The 20,000-nt window shown below is 56.1% G+C and overlaps 5 protein-coding genes across 5 annotated transcripts in view; 2 read left to right on the plus strand and 3 right to left on the minus strand.

Annotated features, from left to right (window-relative positions):
• The window catches only part of PTSG_07071 (minichromosome maintenance complex component 5), a gene marked incomplete at its 3' end in the record, with an annotated part of 5,089 nt that extends 2,825 nt beyond the window's left edge, over positions 1 to 2,264 (plus strand). The window contains exons 6-12 of the mRNA XM_004992429.1: positions 1 to 112; positions 386 to 500; positions 739 to 845; positions 1,078 to 1,138; positions 1,410 to 1,508; positions 1,709 to 1,867; positions 2,136 to 2,264. The exon at positions 1 to 112 is cut by the window's left edge and continues 636 nt beyond it. Coding sequence (XP_004992486.1) covers positions 1 to 112; positions 386 to 500; positions 739 to 845; positions 1,078 to 1,138; positions 1,410 to 1,508; positions 1,709 to 1,867; positions 2,136 to 2,264 — 782 coding nt within the window. The remainder of the gene's footprint in view (positions 113 to 385; positions 501 to 738; positions 846 to 1,077; positions 1,139 to 1,409; positions 1,509 to 1,708; positions 1,868 to 2,135) is intronic.
• A 196-nt stretch (positions 2,265 to 2,460) lies between these two features.
• Positions 2,461 to 4,431, minus strand: PTSG_07072 (uncharacterized protein). The gene is made up of 2 exons (XM_004992430.1): positions 3,435 to 4,431; positions 2,461 to 3,074 (listed from the first exon to the last, which is right to left on the minus strand). The coding sequence occupies exons 1-2, from the start codon at positions 4,266 to 4,268 to the stop codon at positions 2,937 to 2,939; spliced, it is 972 nt and encodes a 323-aa protein (XP_004992487.1). The 5' UTR covers positions 4,269 to 4,431; the 3' UTR covers positions 2,461 to 2,936.
• A 68-nt stretch (positions 4,432 to 4,499) lies between these two features.
• PTSG_07073 (uncharacterized protein) lies at positions 4,500 to 12,991 on the minus strand. Its single transcript, XM_004992431.1, has 17 exons — positions 12,347 to 12,991; positions 11,652 to 12,006; positions 10,784 to 11,415; positions 10,472 to 10,556; positions 10,170 to 10,303; positions 8,737 to 9,938; positions 8,035 to 8,482; positions 7,834 to 7,889; positions 7,603 to 7,642; positions 7,353 to 7,445; positions 6,933 to 7,154; positions 6,500 to 6,649; positions 6,188 to 6,254; positions 5,877 to 6,016; positions 5,534 to 5,635; positions 5,145 to 5,289; positions 4,500 to 4,826 (listed from the first exon to the last, which is right to left on the minus strand). Exons 1-17 carry the CDS (start codon positions 12,809 to 12,811, stop codon positions 4,708 to 4,710), a joined length of 4,455 nt encoding a protein of 1,484 aa, XP_004992488.1. The 5' UTR covers positions 12,812 to 12,991; the 3' UTR covers positions 4,500 to 4,707.
• A 29-nt stretch (positions 12,992 to 13,020) lies between these two features.
• On the plus strand, positions 13,021 to 13,951 carry PTSG_07074 (uncharacterized protein). The gene has a single exon (XM_004992432.1). The coding sequence runs from the start codon at positions 13,098 to 13,100 to the stop codon at positions 13,770 to 13,772; it is 675 nt and encodes a 224-aa protein (XP_004992489.1). The 5' UTR covers positions 13,021 to 13,097; the 3' UTR covers positions 13,773 to 13,951.
• Positions 13,869 to 20,000, minus strand: part of PTSG_07075 (uncharacterized protein) — a 10,614-nt gene continuing 4,482 nt past the window's right edge. The window contains exons 14-33 of the mRNA XM_004992433.1: positions 19,831 to 20,000; positions 19,546 to 19,636; positions 19,209 to 19,337; positions 18,896 to 18,980; positions 18,462 to 18,645; positions 18,080 to 18,208; positions 17,777 to 17,855; positions 17,425 to 17,524; positions 17,133 to 17,232; positions 16,823 to 16,954; positions 16,488 to 16,540; positions 16,171 to 16,254; positions 15,957 to 16,008; positions 15,657 to 15,752; positions 15,309 to 15,425; positions 15,097 to 15,144; positions 14,737 to 14,880; positions 14,523 to 14,570; positions 14,304 to 14,357; positions 13,869 to 14,099 (exon numbers count right to left, since the gene is read on the minus strand). The exon at positions 19,831 to 20,000 is cut by the window's right edge and continues 97 nt beyond it. Of these exons, the coding sequence (XP_004992490.1) occupies positions 14,040 to 14,099; positions 14,304 to 14,357; positions 14,523 to 14,570; positions 14,737 to 14,880; positions 15,097 to 15,144; positions 15,309 to 15,425; positions 15,657 to 15,752; positions 15,957 to 16,008; positions 16,171 to 16,254; positions 16,488 to 16,540; positions 16,823 to 16,954; positions 17,133 to 17,232; positions 17,425 to 17,524; positions 17,777 to 17,855; positions 18,080 to 18,208; positions 18,462 to 18,645; positions 18,896 to 18,980; positions 19,209 to 19,337; positions 19,546 to 19,636; positions 19,831 to 20,000 (1,955 nt within the window). The 3' untranslated portion in view covers positions 13,869 to 14,039. The remainder of the gene's footprint in view (positions 14,100 to 14,303; positions 14,358 to 14,522; positions 14,571 to 14,736; positions 14,881 to 15,096; positions 15,145 to 15,308; positions 15,426 to 15,656; positions 15,753 to 15,956; positions 16,009 to 16,170; positions 16,255 to 16,487; positions 16,541 to 16,822; positions 16,955 to 17,132; positions 17,233 to 17,424; positions 17,525 to 17,776; positions 17,856 to 18,079; positions 18,209 to 18,461; positions 18,646 to 18,895; positions 18,981 to 19,208; positions 19,338 to 19,545; positions 19,637 to 19,830) is intronic.

A 20,000-nucleotide genomic window follows, 5' to 3' on the forward strand; every position in this document is an offset into this window, starting at 1 on the left:
TTGCCATCCACGAGGCGATGGAGCAACAGACCATCTCCATTGCAAAGGCCGGCATCACTACCACCCTCAACTCGCGCGCGAGCGTCCTTGCCGCAGCCAACTCCGTCTTTGGGTGCGTGCGTGCGTGTACGTGTGTGTGTGTGTGTGTGTGTGTGCCATTGTGTGATTGGAACGCTGCGTGGGTTGTGGGCTGTGCTGTGCTGTATTGGTGTTGCTGTGTGATGTGCAAACTTGCGATGGCACGGCTGGTTGCTTTATGCAGTTGTACGTGACTGTGTAGGGTTGTACCTGGTCCGATGAGTCAATGCTTACTCCAACACCACCCTCATCACCACCATCACCACCACCGCCATCACTGCTTCCTTCTCGCATTTGCTGCTCACAGCCGCTGGGACGACACAAAGGAAGCTGACGAGAACATTGAGTTTCAGAGCACCATCCTCAGCCGTTTTGATCTTATCTTTGTCGTCAAGGACGAACACAACCGCGAGCGCGATGAGGTGCGGCGCATGCGTGTGCATGTGTGTGCGTGCATGTGTGTGTGTGCATGTGTGTGTGCGTGTGCATGTGCATGTGCGTGCATGTGTGTGTGCATGTGTGTGCTTCTATGTGTATCTATGTGCGTTGATCATCGGCCTGTCAGCAGTTGTATTGGTGAAAAGCCTACAACACCCCGCCTGCGGCCCACACCTCACACCTCACACCCCACACCAACCCCCACCTTGGACCACCAAACAGCACCTTGCACGTCACGTGATGGGCGTGCACTTGAACGCAGAGGACCCGCAGGCCGAGGGCGAAATGGACGTGGCCTTCCTCAAGAAATACATCCAGTACTGCCGCATGTACGTCTCGCATGTGTGTGTGTTTTGTCTTTTGTGTGTTTGTGTGAACATGAATGTGCTTTGGTCGCAATGTTATCCCGTACACGCAGTAGCATGCATGGCCGACCAGCTCATCATCATCATCATCATCACCATCAACACCATCAACACCATCAACATCATCAACGCCATCAACACTGCTACCGTCATCCTGTTCACCGCCATGATCATCATCCTGAAATTCTGTCTGCAGGAACTGCGGTCCGCGGTTGTCACCACCGGCGCTGGAGAAACTCAAGAACCATTTTGTGCAGGTACTCCATCCATGGTGGACTGCGCACACACACACACACACACACACACACACACACACACACACACACACACACACACACACACACAAATGCACACGTGCATACACGCGCACACATTCTACACACGTGTACACGCACAAACACACACGCACACACACACACACATGTGTACACGCTCACATGCACGCATGCACGCACGTGAACACGCTCACTCTCACTCCCTCCCACCACCACCACCACCACCACCACCACCACCGCTGCTGCTGTGCAGATCCGAAGCGAGGCGCATCGCCAATATGTGGAGACGGGCAAGCGCCCGGCCATCCCCATCACCGTCAGGCAACTAGAGGCCCTCGTTCGCATCTCAGAGGTGTGTGTGTGTATGTGTATGTGTGTGTGTGTGCGTATGTGCGTGTGCGTACGTGTATGTGCACGTGTGCGCTTCTATGTCACTACTTGTGCATGTGTGTGTGCGTGTGCGTTTGGGGTCATGAGGTTGCACGTCGTTCCTCACCTCCCTTCATCACATCACCACCCGTATGTACTCATGTCGTGCTGTGTTGAGTGCAGTCGCTGGCCAAGATGAAGCTTGCGCCGTTTGTGTCTGAGGCGGACGTCGACGAAGCCATTCGCCTGTTCAAGGTGTCGACAATGAGCGCTGCCATGGCGGGTCATCTCAGCGGCGCGGAGGGCATTGCTGACCAGCAGGCCATGGAGACCCTTCACAAGGTGCAGGGCTGCAACCGTGTGCACACGTGTGATGATGTGAATGTATCATTATGTATGTGCGTGCTTGGATATATGTGTTTGCATGCGCATATGTGTGTGTGTGTGTGTACGTGCGTGCTCGGGTACATGCGCGTATGTGAGTGTGTTTGCATGTGTGATTGAACGTGTATGCGTTCGTGCAATACATGTGTGCACGCGTGTGTTGTCGCGCACGTGGCTCGTGGCCGCACCACCACCTCACATGCCACTGCCCCGTTCGTGTGTTCAGATTGAGCGGGCCATCAAGAAGGCATTCCCAATTGGTTCGCGCGTGTCGGAGAAGCGAATCTTGCAGGACCTCGACAACAAGGTAACGTCATCACGCTGCAGCTGCTGCGACCTGCTGTTGCTGTTGTGACTCAGCCACACACACATGCACACACACACATGTGTTCAACTTCGCCACTCACTCCACTGCTACCACACACACACACACACACACACACACACACACACACACACACACACACACACACACACACACACACACACACACACACACACACACACACACACACACACACACACACACACACACACACACACACGAATGTTTCTTGTTGTTCGCTTCTTGCTTGGGTGGCTGTTCAACGCTTAGAGGAGGGATGTTGTAGTAACACGAACAAACGTTGTTGGGTGCTTGCTTGCTCGTGTTGCGGATGTGCGCCTGTCTCAAGGTCACGTCACTGGAACTGCTGCGTCTCTTTCTCTTCACTCGCTCGCGAGGTCGGAGGTGAGAGCAGCAGTCAGCAGCGCACTTGTTGACAGGCGCAGCCAACACCACAGCAACGTGACGCACACACACACACGAGTAAACGGCAAACCATGCACACGCTTGTAACGCAAAAAGGAATGCGTGGGGAAGATAAGATGGGAGGGCACAGAAAGCATCATTAACAAGCAAGTGCTTGAAGGAGTGGGCGGCGAGCCTTCAGCAGCAACGGTCCAGCGGCTGCAGAGTCACGCAGCAGACACAGACACAGACACAGACACATCTCAATCTGCGTTGCGCAGCTCAAACGCAGCCGGCTCACGGGTTTGAGGCGTGAATGTGGAAGGGCTTTGTGTCCTGCGTTGGCTGAGGGCACAGCACCTCCACATACTGGAAGATGTTGTTGATGGCTTCAACAATGGACTGCCACAGAGGATCGTGGTTCCAGTCAGGGTTCTGTTGTGTGTTGTAAGAGCAGGTAATGCGCGGTGGTGAGTACGAAGGAGCTGGTGGTGGCCGGGGCTGATACAACGGCGCGCAGACAGGCAGACAGACACAAAGACAGGCAGGCAGACGCGGAGGCACAAAGGAGACAGCCACACACACACACACACACACAGACACTCACTCGCACACAGACACTCACTCGCACACAGACACTCACACACACACACACTCACTCGCACACACACACAGACAGACACACACAGACAGACACACACAGACAGACAGACACTCACACACACAGACACAGACACACACACACACACACTCTCTCCTCCCTCAACGCCCACGCAGAGCATGTGCAGGGCTTACGATCTGCTGGAGAGTCTCCTCGAGGGCGTGGACGAGCTGCTCCACGATGTTGACAATCTCGGTGCATGTGGCGCATGGGCTCTGCGCAATCTTGGTGAGGTTGCCAACCAGGTCCTGGCTGATGGCCTTGACCACCGTGGCCGCTTCTTCAAGCTTGTGGCGGGTCGCGTTGTCCTTCTCGTTCGCCGCTGCCACCTCCAGCGCAACCTCGGCGGAGGTCATGATGATCTGCGTGCCAGCAACGATCTTCTCCAGGAGGCGGAGCTGCGTGGCGTTGAGGCAAGGTGGGCTCACATCGCGGGGCTCCATATGGAACATGGCCAGCTTGCTTGGGCACACAATCTCCGCAATCTGCAGGATGTCGTTGATGGCGGTGACGATGAGCTTCCACGTGGTCGTGTTCTTAATGTCGGGGCTGATGTGGGAGATGGTCTGCTCAATGGCGGTTGCGCTCTCGTTCACCACGCGCACAATCTCGGAGCAGTTGCCGCACGCGGAGTCCACAATCTGCGTCAGGTTGGCCACGAGATACTTGTTCACGTTCTGGATCACCACGGCGGCCTCCTTCAGGTCCTGCTTCGTCTTGGCGTTGTGCTCCGCGGCAGCCGCAATGTCCAGTGCCGTCACGGCCGCAGAGAGCGTGATCTGGATGCCGGCGATGGCGTGCCGCAGCTCGTCGTCCTGCTTTGGAGTCAAGCAGGACGAGTTGCCCTTCTTGCCGAGCACAAGGCGTGCGGGGATGACGCCGTCTTCAACCGGCATGGCGACCGCGCTGGTCACCGCAACCGCGGCCACAGCCACGAGCAGCACCTCAACAGCCCACGTCCAACGCATGCTTGTTTGTTTGTTTGCTTGCTTGTTTGAAGAAGAAGAAGAAGAAGAAGAGCGATAAGTTGGGGCTGCTGTATTGGGTGTTGGGAAATGGGGCGGGAGATGTCGCGTGTTGTTTGTGTTTGGGACGCGAAGCGCTGATGACTCACAGCGAGGTGTGGTGTGGTGTCAGGGTTTATGTGGAGACAGCAGAGTCAAACCTTGCTGTCACGTTCACACAACACACGACACGCAGAGAAAGCAAGGCGTAGGGGAGGGGGGGATGTTCCATGCTGTGTTGTATGTAAGGGGTTGAAGAACGAAACAGGACAGAAGGCTCGGTAACAGGAAGCACGCACATCAAGAGCACACAACACGAATAACAAAGGCAACAGCAACATAAGCAACAGGTTGACGGTGCGCATTCCACCACCATCACCATCCCATCGGTCCATCACCATCATCACACGAATATCTCGTTCTCGCTGTCGTTGAGCGAGGGTGTCTGGGACGAGCGCCGTTCGGGCTCTGGCGGCTCCCGCCTCTCAACACGAGGGCTCTTCTTCTGGTGCTTCGGGTCGGCTGCACAAAGCAGTTGTTGATAGTGGTGGTTGGTGAGGGAGGCGTGGAGAGGGTGTGTGGTGGAGAGGGTGTGTGTGGTGTGTGTGGTGTGTGTGTGTGTGTGTGTGTGTGTGTGTGTGTGTGTGTGTGTGTGTGTGTGTGTGTGCGTGTGTGTGTGTTTGTGTGTTGGTGAGTGGTGAGTTTGAATTGCACGGACAGAGAGATCGCAAAGGACAGACAGACAGATAGATGCACACACAGACACACAGACACACACAAGAAAAAGTGCTCATAAGCATACACACAGACACACACACACACACATTCACGCAGACGAACCGGTCTGGTTTTCCTGGAACATGAGGCCCATGGTGATGGTGCCACGCGCATTCTCGAGCTGATAGTTGGTCACCGTCTCCTTCAGCGTCGACACAGAGGAAATTGGCACAGAGAAGCTGCCAAGGACCTTGTTCCGCGTCCAGTGCTGTCATGTGTTGTAACATGAGTGAGTGAATGAGTGTGAGTGCGTGTGTGAGTGAGCGTGAGTGAATGAGTGTGGTTTGTGATAGCAATTGTGGTTGAGTGTGGTGTTGCAAAGACCTACCCACGCACACGTATGCCAAACACATGCACACCCACATCCGCACACCCACACCCACACGCACATATCCGCACACACCCGCACATCTGCACTTGACGTTCCTTCCACACCCCAAACGATGCTGTACCTCGTGGTCTTTGACGTGGAAGGTGACAACGCTGTTGAGAGGATCGTTGATCCGGAAATCCAACTTCTCATTCCACTCAGGATTGATGGTGCGCTTCTTCCACTGCACACACACGCGTTGGGTTTGAGGTGGACAGGGTGTGGAGGAGGTGGTAGTGTGTGTTAGGGCTGCGTGCAGACGGGGGGGGGTAGTGGTGACGGCAGCATGCGACATTGCACACACACACACGCACACACACACACACACACGCACACGCACACACACACACACACACGCACACATACACATACACACACTCTCTTTCTCTATCTCTCGGGTGCATGCATGCCACGAGTGCCCTCACCTGCGTGCGCTTCTTGCGGTGTTCGCACTCGATGGAGACGTACGGGTCGCTGAATCCGTTTGAGTTGGCGGCGGGCAGGTTCTCGCCACGAATGATGTTGAGCAGGAGGAACCCAGGCTTGGTGGGCGCACCAACAACTGCTTCTCCAAACGATGCACACACGCACACATGGCGCAATGTCATGCCATGTCATGTCGTGTGACGTGTGAGGGTGGAGACGGCGAGCATGGGAAGAAGGAGAACGAGACCAGTGCACAGGTGCGCATGCACATAGCAGACACGGACACGCACATATGCGCATTTGCACACACCTGGCGTCTCCTCGTTTTCCGTTTCAAACTCTGGCGTGTGCTTCTCTTCATCGACGCCCACGCCAGCCTGCGAGGGGAGGAGGCAACAACAGCAGCAGCGATGAGCTGGGAAAAGCGACGATACACATATCACACACGCGCACGCACAGACACAACACAACACAACTTAACTCAACTCAACAACACAATACACCCCGCCCCTGCACACACACACAACACAACACAACACAACACAACACAACACAACACAACACAACACAACACAACACAACACAACACACACACACACACACGGGCGCAGGACTGGCAAACCTTTGAGCCGACGACGAGTGGGTGTGTCTGCTCCTCCTCCTGGCGCTCGGCCTCAATCTTGTCGCGCAGGTCTATGTAGTCTGCCCACGTCAGGCGCCGCCGCGCTGTCACATCCTCGTCTGGCTTCACCGTCCGCAGCTCAATGCGCACCTGGGGCAGGGGTGGTGGTAGAGGAGGTTGAGGAAGAGAGCGTGTTGAGCAGACAGAGATACAAGTGAGAAGAAGGCCACTGTGCCCGTGGCGCTTTGTCGCCGGGCGAACGTCCTTCAGATCCACGAGAAAACACGCAACACGCAACACACACATACACACATACACCCTCAACCAACCAACCAACCAACCAACCAACCAACCAACCAACCAACCAACGAGCAACCAACCAACCAATCAACCAACGAGCCACCAAGATCCCACAGCACCTCAATGTGCTCACCTCAATGCGACCGCCGCCCTCGAGGTCAAACACGTCCTGCATCACGCCGTGGTGCGCCACCTCCTTCAGTTCAACCGTCAGCGAGCACTTGGCCTGCTTCTTGCGCAGCCGCTGCGTCTCAACAACAGCAAACACAGCCTTTTCCGTGAGAATGTCCTTGACCGGCAGCGAAAACTTCTCGTGGTACACCGGGTTGCTGCCGGACTTGGAGCTCGTTGACAGCTGCACGCAAAACACAATTTGGGGGTGTTTTTTTTTTTTTTTTTGGGGGGGGGGGGGAGGGGGGGTAAATAGAGAAAAATGGTAAGAATGGTGACCACCAGATGTGCACGCACACACACACACACATTCCATGTACACAGACACAGACATACACAGACACAGACACAGACATACACGTACACAGACACAGACACAGACCTGCGTTGCGCCGACGGTGAGGGTGACGCGTGGCGACTGCATATCTGGCAGCGACATGCACCGGATCACGTCCACAAACAGCGCACCAATGGCCTGCACACAACAGGTGGGCACACGCAAACACACATGCACAAACGTGCGTCGCCCAGGCTGTGTGAGGCGGGGTGGAAGTTTGGATGGAAAACAACGAGATAGCAAGCACAGCGCACGCTTACAGCCACGCACAACACATTCGCAACAGGATACGCACGTGCTCCTCTCTGTCGTGATCAAAGTAGGCCTTGTCAACCCTGAATATCGCGAGAGAAGCAAGAAAAGGCGTGATGTAGGATGGGGAGTGGGGAGCGTGGAATGGAAGAGAGGGCTGTCAGGTGACTGCATGACAACATGGAGGAAACAACGCAACACGCGCCGGCCCATTCACACACACACACATGCACACGTGCGCATTCACACATGGTGAGCATCACTGGCTACTTACGTTGGTTGGAACGGCTTAAACTCAAACTCGACGTTCATGAACCCGGCAGGCTTGCCCTGTTGACGCACAAGCAATTGGTGGGCATCAACAAACACACGCACGAGAATAGAAAGGGGCCTTTCACCAACACACACACACACACGCACACACACACACACACACACACACACACACACACACACACACACCAGTGGTTCTTGCCTTGTATTGGAAGTCGAAGGTGCGTTCGATGATGGTGTCTGGGGCATCCATCAGCGTGTCTGTCGTCACTTCGGCAAACCCGAGCGTGTCGTGCGAACCCACCCGGTCGTAGTCCTTGCATGTGAACGTGAGGTAGCGGCGCGCCCGGTTCATGATGATAAAGTCAAAGTGCTCGTCCCACACCGGGTTGGGGTTGTCCTGAATCACTTTCGTCTTGGCCTTGATGCCATCGCCCTCCTGATAAATCATCGTCACATATGGATCAGACTCGCTCAGCCGGTCCGCCTTCCTCAGGCCCTTGGCGTTGCGGATGTGCACGCGCAGGAGACCAGCGGGCGGCACACGCAGGCTGCGCTTCACAACAATGTCGTTTGGATCGAAGATCTCCACGCTGAACACACGCGGCCACAGCAGCTGCATATCCGCCATCCCGCGCAGCGCAAACCGCCTGATGACGAGGATGGTGGTGATGATGATGGTGGTGGTGGTGGTGATGGTGGTCAGGGGAAGACATGTTGTGATGATGATGACAACGACGGCACCCATAGTGAAGGCAGTGGCGGTGATAGTAAGTGCAAGGGCATGCATGACATGTAGAGGTGTAATGTGACAAGCCACGAGCGATGTGCACGCGTGGGGGCGCAAGACACGTCGCAGGGTGCCATCACGGCAAAAAGGAAGCAAATGCGACAGCAAACGCACTCGACAGCGGTGTTGATGCCAAAGGTGAGAAAGGGGACGTTCATGATGGGGATGTGGAAGATGTTGAGGTTGAAGTCGAAGTTGGGCACCGACAGCAGCGACACATCCGCGTTGGCAAAGCAGGGGAACACCGGCACGAAATCCCGCAGGACAACACGCAGGCGCGCTGTCAGACACAGGTCGCGCACTTCAATGGGGACCGTGAACTTGGACTTTGTGATGTGGGCCATCACATGCACGTCATTGCCAATCTCCAAGTCGAGGTCAAGCATGACGCGGGAGTTGATGTAGGTGTTCTTGATGGCGCGCAGCGCAGACACCAGCGGCGGCTTGCCAAACGTGACATCCACGCGCACAGAGTCCACAGGCAGCGTGCCCTCCTGCTGCATCTTGTCCACGGTGTCCTGGATTGCCTCGTCAATCATAGAGCCAATGCCCTCCTTCGCCCGCGGCCAGATGCCAGCGATGAGCTCGTTCAGCCACTCCGCCTTGTCCCACGACGGGTCCTTGCACCACATGGGCAGCGCGTCGTGCAGCAGCACCACCTCCTCTGCCGTCAGCTTCGTGCCGTCCTTCGGCTTGTCGGGCTGCTGGTTCACCCGCGGGGGTGCGCGGGGGCTGGCGCGACGGTACGCGTCGTACAGCGCAAACGCCACCGCCGACAGCAGGCACACCCAGCCAACACCAGACAGACGCCACACATGCGAGAACAACAGCACAACAAACAGGAGACCAACGAGCAGCGCTGCGCCCTGCACGTCCGAGGGCAGGCCGTCAAACGACTGCTTGCCGATGACACTGTACTTGCGCGCAAGCCCGAGATAGCGCTTGAAGGAGGACTGCCCCTCCTGCTCCTCTTCGCCATCACCGTCTGCTGCCGCTGTCTCTGCGAGCTGCTGCCTGCGCTGGGTGGTGGAGATGCTGCTCGCCGATGACTGGCGCCGACTGCCATCTGTCGTCTGATCGGACGAGCGGCGGGACGCCGGGTCCGTCCATCCGTCGTCTATCGACGCCTCCAACAGCGCAGCGGCGTCTGCGCCTTTGCCTTCAAGCTTCTGGCTCACGCTGGCGCGGGTGAGTGCAGACTTGCGGGAGACGACGCTTCCGCTGCGGAAGATGGAGCGCCCACCCGTGTATGTGGCGTTGACGGCGCGAAGGGTCACGTGTACGGCGATCAGCGCATCGGTGTCGCACGCAACCTCCTGGTGGGTTGGTGTGACGAGGGTGGTGGTGATGTGGAGGGAGGCGAGCAAAGAAGGGCGAAAGGGGTGAAGAGTGAGGCGGAGTCCGAGTGGATAACAATGCAGTGTGTGTGTGTGTATGGTATCGGGTCTGAGAGCTGTCGCAAAACAGACAGACACGCAAAACACACACGCACACACACACACGCACACACACAAAAACTCATGAATAAGCGCGCACGAAGAACGCACCACGTATTGTCCGACGCGGTGGGAGTAGAGGTCCTCTGGGTCAAACTCGTAAGTGGCAGTCCCGAACTTGCGGTCGAGTGTGAAGCGAATCTGTGTCGGCATCCCCGAGAACCGGTCAATCGGAAACGCAAAGCCTGATGGTGGGTTGGAGGTTGGACGAGACATGGTGGAGGGTTTAGAGGGGGGACGATGAGGTGGTGAAAGTGGGGCGTGAAGGTGAAGTGAGCGTGTGGTTGAAGGCAAAGCGAGCGAGTCAAAGGCGCGTGTGTACAATCACACGTTCTTCAAACCATCGAACCCACCTTGCTCGTAGACCGCCTCGCCACGGAAGGGAGCGACGGCAAGCGTCTTCTTCGTCCCCGTCTCATAGCCGTAGCCAACCGTCACCTGCGACAGCAGGGCGAAAACATGACGGCTGTGAGGTGAGCGGTGGGGAAGGGGAAGGGTCACAAACTGCAAGCCGATGGGCATACACACACGCACACACATATACACTCGCACACACACACACACATGTACATTCGCACACACGCATACATACACACGCACACGCACACACATGTACACTCGCACACACACATACACACACACAGCACAGATTAGTTCAGACTTACGGCGACTGGCTTGTCTGTTTGGATGTTGGTGCACTTGCGCACGTCAACGTAGAGGTAGCCAGCGCTCCAGATGTCACTGGGCGGCGTGTTGGGGATCATGGGCTCAAAGATGAAGGGCTTGTACTGCAGAATTAGGTTGAGTGTACCGGCACCGCGCTTGCCAGAGATGACCAGGCTGCGTTGCATCTCAAGCTCAATGTCCGCAGGCAGCGTGTCGAGCGCCACCTCACACTTGCCCATGATGTCGTCGTGGCCAGCCTTGTCGTGGTCGTACACGGAGATGCGCAGGGTGTCGTGGGAGAGGTTATACACCTGGAACTCGTGCGACTCGTTCCACTCCGGGTTGAGGTTGTTGAAGACGGTCTTGGTGCGGAACACGTCGCAGTCGCCGCGGATCATCGCCTTTACATATGGGTCTGATTTGCCAAGCGCCTCAATATTGATCAGGTCCTGTGCACGCACGACAGTGACACGCAGCACCCCCTGCGCGGCGCTGGACATGAGGTAGCTCAGATGGGCCTCATCCTCAACCATGGGCACCACCACCTTCTTCGGCCACACAAGCTGGTTGGCCAGCACCTCGCTCAGCAGGTGCTTGATGAAGCGCTCAAGGTGGAACGGGATCTTGCCGGCTAGACGATGATGATGGTGGCGGTGGTGGTTGTGGTGTGAGCGGGAGGTTGAGTGCAAACGGGTTGGTGTGGGCGGATATTGTTTGTGACATGCAAGAAGGAACAAATGACACACACACACACACGCACACGCACACAAAACAGACACAACGCACACACTCGCACGCACGCACGCACACACTCACGCGTACGAACAAACCTCACACACACACACACACACACACACATGCACACACCTTGGAGGGTGTAGGAGAGGCGGGGCTTGCCGACGAAACTGGTGCTCATGGCCTCGAAGAACGGCGGCTCGGAGGACAGAGGTGACAGCAGCTGCCGCACGGTCGCTTCCACCTCCAGGTCCTGCACGCGCACGCTGGCCTTGAAGGCACGCGCACCTGCGACGAGCACAATGTTGGACTCGCCACGCAGGGTGATGCGCAGGTCAAGCGCAATGCCACCGTCGTCGAGCTCAACCTGGTTCACGGAGACGACTTTTGGCGGGTCGTTGGTGAGCTCAAACACATCAAACTTGAGGGTGGACAGGAAGGACGGGCGATACATGGCCAGGAGGCCCGTCATGCTTGCAAGCACGGCCTATGGCATAGGTGTGACATAGGTGTGATGGGTGCGACGGCGTGTTAGTTGAATATGAACTCAGGCACCGACAACCGAGTTGATGGACGGGCGTGTGCAGAGTCAAGTGAAGTCGAGTGAAGTGGAGTGCAATACCACCCACCCACCCACACACGACCACACCCACACCCACACCCACACCCACACCCACACACACACACACACACACACACACACACACACACACCAACACACACACACACACAACAACACACACAGAGCACATGCACACACGCAGAGCACATGCACACACACACACGCATCTTTCATACAACATTCCCATGTTGCAGATGAAGCGCACCTCCTCTGTTGCGGCTTTGATGGAAGGCCAAAGCAGCTCCAGGGCGGCGTTGACGGTGTTGGACTTTTCTGTCTCTGTGTAGGTGACCCAGCTGGGGGCAAACTGCTTGAGGCCGCCAGCAAAGAGCGTGGTGAAGCCACTGCGGTGCATGAGCGATCGGTGGTTCTGCACAACCTTGTGCTTTGTCTTGAGTTGGCGCTCGCGGAAGCGGGAGAATGCAATGAGCGCCGACAGCATGAGGAAGGTCATGAGGCCGAGGCCAAACCATGAACCCATCACGAGGGCGGCAATACACGCCGCCGTCCGCACCACAGCCTGACGTCCAGGCGTTGCGCCCTCCTCATCTTGTGTCCGCTTTGTCCTCTTGCTCTTGTTCCTCTTGATATCGGACGACTTGCTGCGGCTGCCGTTGTTGTCGTTCTTTAGGCTGGCAGGCCGAGCCTGCTTCGGCTCAGTGTCAGCCATGGCGACAGGCAGAAAAGAGGCAGGGATCAGCGTTGGGGGGGGGGAAGGAGGAGATGGAGTGGGTCGGGATACGGCAGGGTTGATCAAGGGTGCTTCTTGCGCGCTGTGCCTGTCTGCAACCAACCACTGGCAGAGAAACTAAAATGTGGTGGATAGCACGGGTGACAAGAGGAATTCTTGTGCGAAACAAATAATTGTTTGTGAGTCAGGACGCATTTGTTACTGTTACCTTCGAGTCCTTCCACCGAAGAAGGGGAAGGGAAGGCGGTGAGTGAGCGCAACGTCGATGACACGACAACAGCGGCGCAGCAACCACATACAGCACAACACCACGCAGCATCGTCAACGACAAGCAACCCAACACCACACACACACACACGCACGCACGACAGGGGAAATGGAGTGGCTGCGGGCAGCAAACGCGTGGGTGGAAGAGACCTTCTACAGCCTCGGGCTGTACTCGCGGCTGCAGGAGGCCAAGGACGAGCACTTTGCTGAGCTGAGGGCGTTACACCAAGACGAGCACGTCAGCCACGACAACGACGCTTTTGACGATGATGGCGGTGATGATGCCGACAACGACAACGACGACGACGACGGCGACGATGTCGATGGGGTGGACTTGGTGCCCGTCGCCTTTAGCGACTACATTCAACGAGACGACCACCTCGACAGCGACAACGACGCTGACGACGAGGAAGACGGCGAAGGCGAGCATGACGAGCATGACCTGCCACCGGTAGACGCCATTGTGGAGGACCTTGGTGAGGATGAAGCGCCGCCTGCGCTCGGCTCCAGCTTATACCGGCTGGAATGCGACGTTATTGACGTGACCCTGTCGGAGGACGCCGCCGAAGACGAGGATGACCAGGCCCCCAACGCGGCAAATGTGGGAGGAACACACGACACGCCACTCGTCCTCTGCAACAGCAGCAGCAACCCCAATGATGATCAGCGTTGATGGTGGCGCTGCTCGTGTGTGGATGTGATGCTGCCGCCCCTCGCTCTGTCACGTCATGTTGTAACCTATCACCACAGCCTCTGTTTTTTTTTTTTTTTTGCTTCTGTGTAATGTAATTGAATCACCTGGCACCCATCAACAGCTGCTTTGTGAGCACATGCCCAAATAAACGGCTTGCCTTTGACGTGAGACAAACGTGCCTTCAGAGAATCAGAGTGTGATGTGGTGTGAAATGATGTGACACAACCAACTGGATTGCTGGGTTGCCTATGCTTTTCGTGAGAGCTTCAGCTTGAACGCGTGAATCTCGTGCGGAACAAGCAGCACCTGACACGAACAACAAATGCAGTGAATGATGCGTGGATGAGAGTGTGTGAGGGAGGGAAGAGATATTGTGTGTGTGTGTATGTGTGTGTATGTGTATGTGTGTGTGTGTGTGCGAGAGAGAGAGAGAGAGTGTGTGTGTGTGTGGTATTTTCAGCAGCAGTATGAACGAGGAACGGAACTGCGTCTGCAGGCACATGTGCACACCTTCGTATCAGTGGTCTGGGGGCTGCGTGACTGACTAAACGCAAGCGAGCGCTCCTGTACATATTTCAACATCATCCATGGTGAAGAAGAAGTTAGACCTTGCGCGTGGTTGCTTTGCATGCATTCTGTGTGTACTGTGTGTGCGTGTGGGTTAAACACTCAACATGCAGACCAATTCGTCCCCTTCCACCAGACAATCTCGGGTTCGCCCTGCCGCACCTCCACCGACGCAATCTTGTGTTTCGCGAATACATCTTGCAACACAACCTGCGCAAGGCAACGGGGGCGAGCGAAGAGGTATGAGCAACAGGACAAGACAAAGATGGTCAAGAGTAACACGACACGCATGAGTTCCAAGCCTTTGAACACACACACACACACACACAGACAGACAGACAGACAGACACACACACACACAGAGTAGCTGGCGCACCTCTCCGCCCGTCTGGCAGGCTGCTGTTTGCGGCTGTTCATATGCGCAGGAGAAAGCGCGACGGTGCAGCAGCAGTGCAACTTCGCCGCTGCTCGCAGCCCACGACCGCATGTTCATCACGTGCACGTCGCACGGCAAGCTCTTCTATTGGCGCAGTTGTGTGTGTGTGTGTGTGTGTGTGTGTGTGTGTGTGTGTGTGTGTGTGTGTGTGTGTGTGTGTGTGTGTGTGTGTGTGTGTGTGTGTGTGTGTGTGTGTGTGTGTGTGTTGGAGGGTGTGAACGTGGGCGAGCGATATTTAAGAGCGCACACATACCCGCACACCTGCACGCGCATCAACAGAGCGTGTGCATCGCCACTGACCGCAAAGGGAAGATAGGACGACGCCACCTCCGGCGCGCTCCCTTGAATCTGACAAATCCCACAGAGCATGGCCACAACACACGTGAGAATCGCATCAGATGTGTGCGTGCGTGTGCATGTGTGCGTGTGCGTGTGTGTGCGTGTGTGCGCACGTGTGTGTGCGTGAGTGACATACAGCAGATGGCAAAGGGAGCAGCACATTGAATACGCACATGGAAGAGGTTCATGGGGTGGTTCAATGCATCCTGCGTGTGATAGTTGAGGAGTGTTGGCGTCTCCACATTCGCACGCGCGGCACCGGCACGCCGCCCTTCCAACAGCAGTTTGAACTGGGAGGTGTGTGTGTGTGTGTGTGTGTGTGTGTGTGTGTGTGTGTGCGTGTGTGTGTGTGTGTGTGTGTGTGTGTGTGTGTGTGTGTGCGTGTGTGTGTGCGTGTGTGTATCGGATGAGACAAAGGAAGAAGGACGGAGGCGTGATGATGCTGGCTGCGATAGAGCGACACGACAATCATCCCTGATGCATTGAACGTGACACATCAAGTCGTTGACAGCAGGTTGTACGTTGAGATCTGTCTTCTTGTTGTCGCGAACGCCCTGTCCGAGCCCGCGCTTGTCGTCTTGCATCAGCCGCCGATCCAGAATCACCTCCATCCACCCCTGCATGGATGTGTGCGTGTGAGTAAGTAGAGTGAGTGAGTAGAGTGAGTAGAGGGAGTGAGTAGAGTGAGTAGAGTGAGTGTGCGTGTGTGGTTGCTTTTTGAGTCAGCAAACGGCCGTAGGTAAACACATGGTTGCTAAACAAGAGACACGGCATATTGGCATTCAAGTCATGTGTTGAACAAGTTGGAGCGTCTGCTGCACCTGGTGCAAGGATGCGCACGCGAGGCTGGATCGCGTGTTGAGGGAAATGCGCCTGGAATTTGGGGGGGGGGAGGGGGTGGTGTCAGTGATGATGACGATGGGCGGTGGAGGTCGCCGTTAAAGTGTTCAAAGTCATACACATATGCTTTCATACACTTTCACACAAACACACACACACACAGACAGAGCACATAGACGCGCCCCTGGTGCGTACTTGCTGTCGTCCTGCAGGAGCAGCTGCGATGGCATTGGATAGAAGTTGGCGTTGAGCGGGAGTTTGTCCAGGAACTTGCGATGACTGCACACACACACACACACACACACACACAACACACACACACACACACACACACACACACACACACACACACACACACACACAAGGAACCAGGGCGGCCGGGGGGGGGTTGAGGGACAGAGTATGGTGGATTTGTAAGGCATGCAGCCAGAGCGGGCATGCGCGTGTGTGTGTGTGTGTGTGTAGATGTGTGCATACATGCGCATATCTGCGTGTGCACACACATCTCTCACCGCAGCTGGAAGCCGTTAAGATCCGTGTAGAAATCAGAGCTTTGGACATCAGTCTGATAGCAATTCCAACGTATGCAGGTGCAGGACTGCTGTGAGCGCAGTGTACAAGCGGGGAGGGGGCGCGATGGCAAGGGAGTCGCACATGCATCCAAAACGAACACGCACACACACACACACACACAACACACACACATACACACATACACACACGTGCACACACACACACACACACACAAACACACACACGCGCGCAAGCAAACAAGCAAGCGAACACAGTCAGCCCGCACACAAGACACAGCAGCAAACAACCACCACCATTGTGCGTGCGTACGCACCACAATGCGCATGACGAGTTCCTGATTGCTGAGCGATCGCACGTCGACGCGATTCGAGATGTCGACGGCGGCAGCGTACGGCGCATCGGACTTGAACACGCGGATCGTCTGCACCACATTCGGCAGCGATACCTGGGAGGAGGGGGACGGAGGAGGAGGAGGTGGTGGTGGTGGTGATGAGCTGCGAGTGACACATTTGAAGATCTTCATCACAATGCTTCAGGTTCCCTGATCACACCACCCCACACCAACTATCACCACCAACTATCACTACCATGACCACCACCACCACCACCACCACCACGCGTACCACGAGTTCCTCGACGATGGGCCCGCGGGTTACGGCGACTGTCGGATTCGGGTGGTGGAGCTGCGCTGCGGGGCCGGCGGGCATGAACAGGTACGCCCCGCTGGTGGTGTGAAGGTGTGTGTGTGTGCGTGTGTGTGTGTGTGTGTTTGGGTGTGTGTGTGTGTGTGAGTGTGTGTGTGTGTGTGTTTGGGTGAGTGGAAGTGCAGACACGACGATAACCACCATCATCAACAACAAGACCACCACCACCACCACCACCACCACCACCCCTCTGACAGCAGCAGCAGCACACCTCCTGTCTGAGCCGCTGCGGGATGTGTATGTGAGAAACTCCATCTTGGTGGAGGTGAGGCCGGTTGTCTGCTGATACAGAGACTGCAGCAGCCCAGACTCTGCATGCGTGGGCGTTGGCGAATGATGCACAGGGTGCATGATGCACAGGAGCAGGGGTGAGCGACGAACACGGACACAAGACGCACAGAAACGAATGACATGAGTCATGTGAAGGAAATATGCCCGTGAAACACACATCCACAACACGACATCCGCATGCACATGCACAAGCACAATGTACGCAAAGCATATACACAGGGCTTGCATTTTACATTCAGAAAGACAGATCATGTGCACCCGTGCACACGCACCGTCAGCGGTTGCTGTGACGTGGGCACCCTCAAGAACAATCTTGCCAGACAGTGCTGCAACCTCAATCCCGGCAATCGACTGTGAAGTGGTGGTGATGCATCAGATGTTCGCAAATGGGAGATGAGGGCAAGAAGGACGGTTGCTCGCTGAATGCATGCGAGCTGATTCTTACAGCGTGCAAACGCACGTAAATGTACACACATACATACACATACGCACGCGTACGCACAACCTCGCACACGTACACACACACGTACGCACAAACCCGCACACACACGCATGCAACCATATGCTATGCGGACCTTTGCGGGCGGATTGAAGTTCCGCACGTCCACACGGGAGAATTCGTGTTTTGGAGGATCGAAAATATCGAGCATTTCAGGGGCAGTCTTGACGGTGTACACGGCGAGGCCAAATGGAGGAACCTCAACCTGGACATGGAGACAATATGGTGCGTGTGGGGTGAAGGTGGGGGGGGGCGAGGGCAGGAACGGGAATAGCTTCGTCACAACAACGTATCCTTTGCACGGGTTGTGCGACAGAGAGAGGGGCCGGAGCAAAGGGCATGCGCACTAGTGTGGCCGCTCACACGATCACCTCAAACACATCCCAGCAGCAACAGCAGCAACAACAGCAGCAACAACAACAACAACAACAACGGCAGCAGCATCGGCAGCAGCGCACCTCAAACCAGATGCGGAACCTGTCCTGCTGGACATTTGGTCCGGGCCCGTCGTCCCAGATGAGCGCAGCCTGGCTCACAATTGTGTCGCCATCAGGGTTGATCACCTGCACGTTGGCGTTGTTGGTGATGACATACACCGCGTCGCGGCGCACGTGGCCTTTGCTGTTGTACACCACCACTTTCCTGCTCTCATCAATGCAGGGAGCAGGTATACGGGTGTGTGTGTGTGTGTGTGTGAGTGCGTGCGTGTGTGTGAGTGAGTGTGTGTGAGTGAGTGTGTGTGAGTGAGTGAGAGTGAGTGAGTGAGAGTGAGAGTAAGAGTGAGTGAGTGAGCGAGCGAGTGAGAGTGAGTGAGGGTGTGTGTGTGTATGTTGAACAACACAGATGTCAACCCGCAACGAAACTGCAACAGCCGATGCATTGATCAACAAACCGTGGCTCTGCGCTGACTTCGAGCAGTTGGTCTTCCGGAAGCGCATCGTGGGTGCGGCGAATGCTCGCAGGCACCACATGGTCACCTGCAGACGTGTTGTGCATGTGCATGTGCATGTGTGTGTGTGTGTGTGCGTGTGCGTGTGTGCGTTTGCGTGTGTGAGTTGTTGTGGGTCGTGAGGAGATGGTGGGTAAGACGGCAGAGATGCACGATGCTTGCACGCAGCAATACACAACAGCCACTCCACACGCCAATCCACCCACGCCACCGAGCAAGCAGCCAAACCGCGGCGTGCACGGCAGGGTGTCAGTACCGTTGGCGTTGTCGCGAGTAAGGAGACCACCAGCAATCATCGCCATGGCGCGATCAGCGGACTCCAGTGCCGCTCGCATCCTGTTGCCGTAATCAACAACAACGTGGTCCTTTGCAGTGCCCGTGATGCCTGCACTCGCATGGGCCACAGAAAGTGAGAGAGTGTGTGCGTGTAATTGTGCGTGCGTGTGTATGTGTGTGATTGTGTGTATGTGTGCGTGCGTGTGTGCATGTGCGCGCGTGTGTGATTGTGTGTGATTGCGTGAGAAGGATGCTCCGTCCAACATGAGGTCCCCAGTGCACGTGTCTCTCCCCTTCGATGTGCAGCAGCGACCGACCGTCGTGGTGTTGGAAGAGGCCGAGGGCCCGCCGCGCGTCCACAAGCGAGTCATACAGCTCCGCCTCCGACTTTGTCAACGGATGCGCAATCTAGTCGCAATAGCGGGCGTGAACAGCACATGAGGTGAGATGAGTTTCTGTTTGTGGCGTGCACGTATGAACATACACGCTGCACTGGTGATAGCAAATTCCTTCCCCATCACATCCCCTTCCAATGTACAACGACTTGTAACCCCCCCCTTCCAAACCCGCAGTTTCTAACAACGACAACAACGTGTCTTTACCTGCCCGGCCTGTGCGATGGAGAAGAGGATTTCCGCTGCGCGCAGTTTTGATTCAAGCACACGGTCCAGGTGCTTGTAGAAGGGGCGAGACGTGAAGTACCCTGTCCAGTAGTTGTCGTTCCTGTCCGCATATGAGAAGAAGTCGCCACTGAGCGTGGGCAGCGACGGCG

Source organism: Salpingoeca rosetta, assembly GCF_000188695.1.
Source record: "Salpingoeca rosetta unplaced genomic scaffold supercont1.16, whole genome shotgun sequence".
Taxonomy (NCBI): domain Eukaryota; class Choanoflagellata; order Craspedida; family Salpingoecidae; genus Salpingoeca; species Salpingoeca rosetta.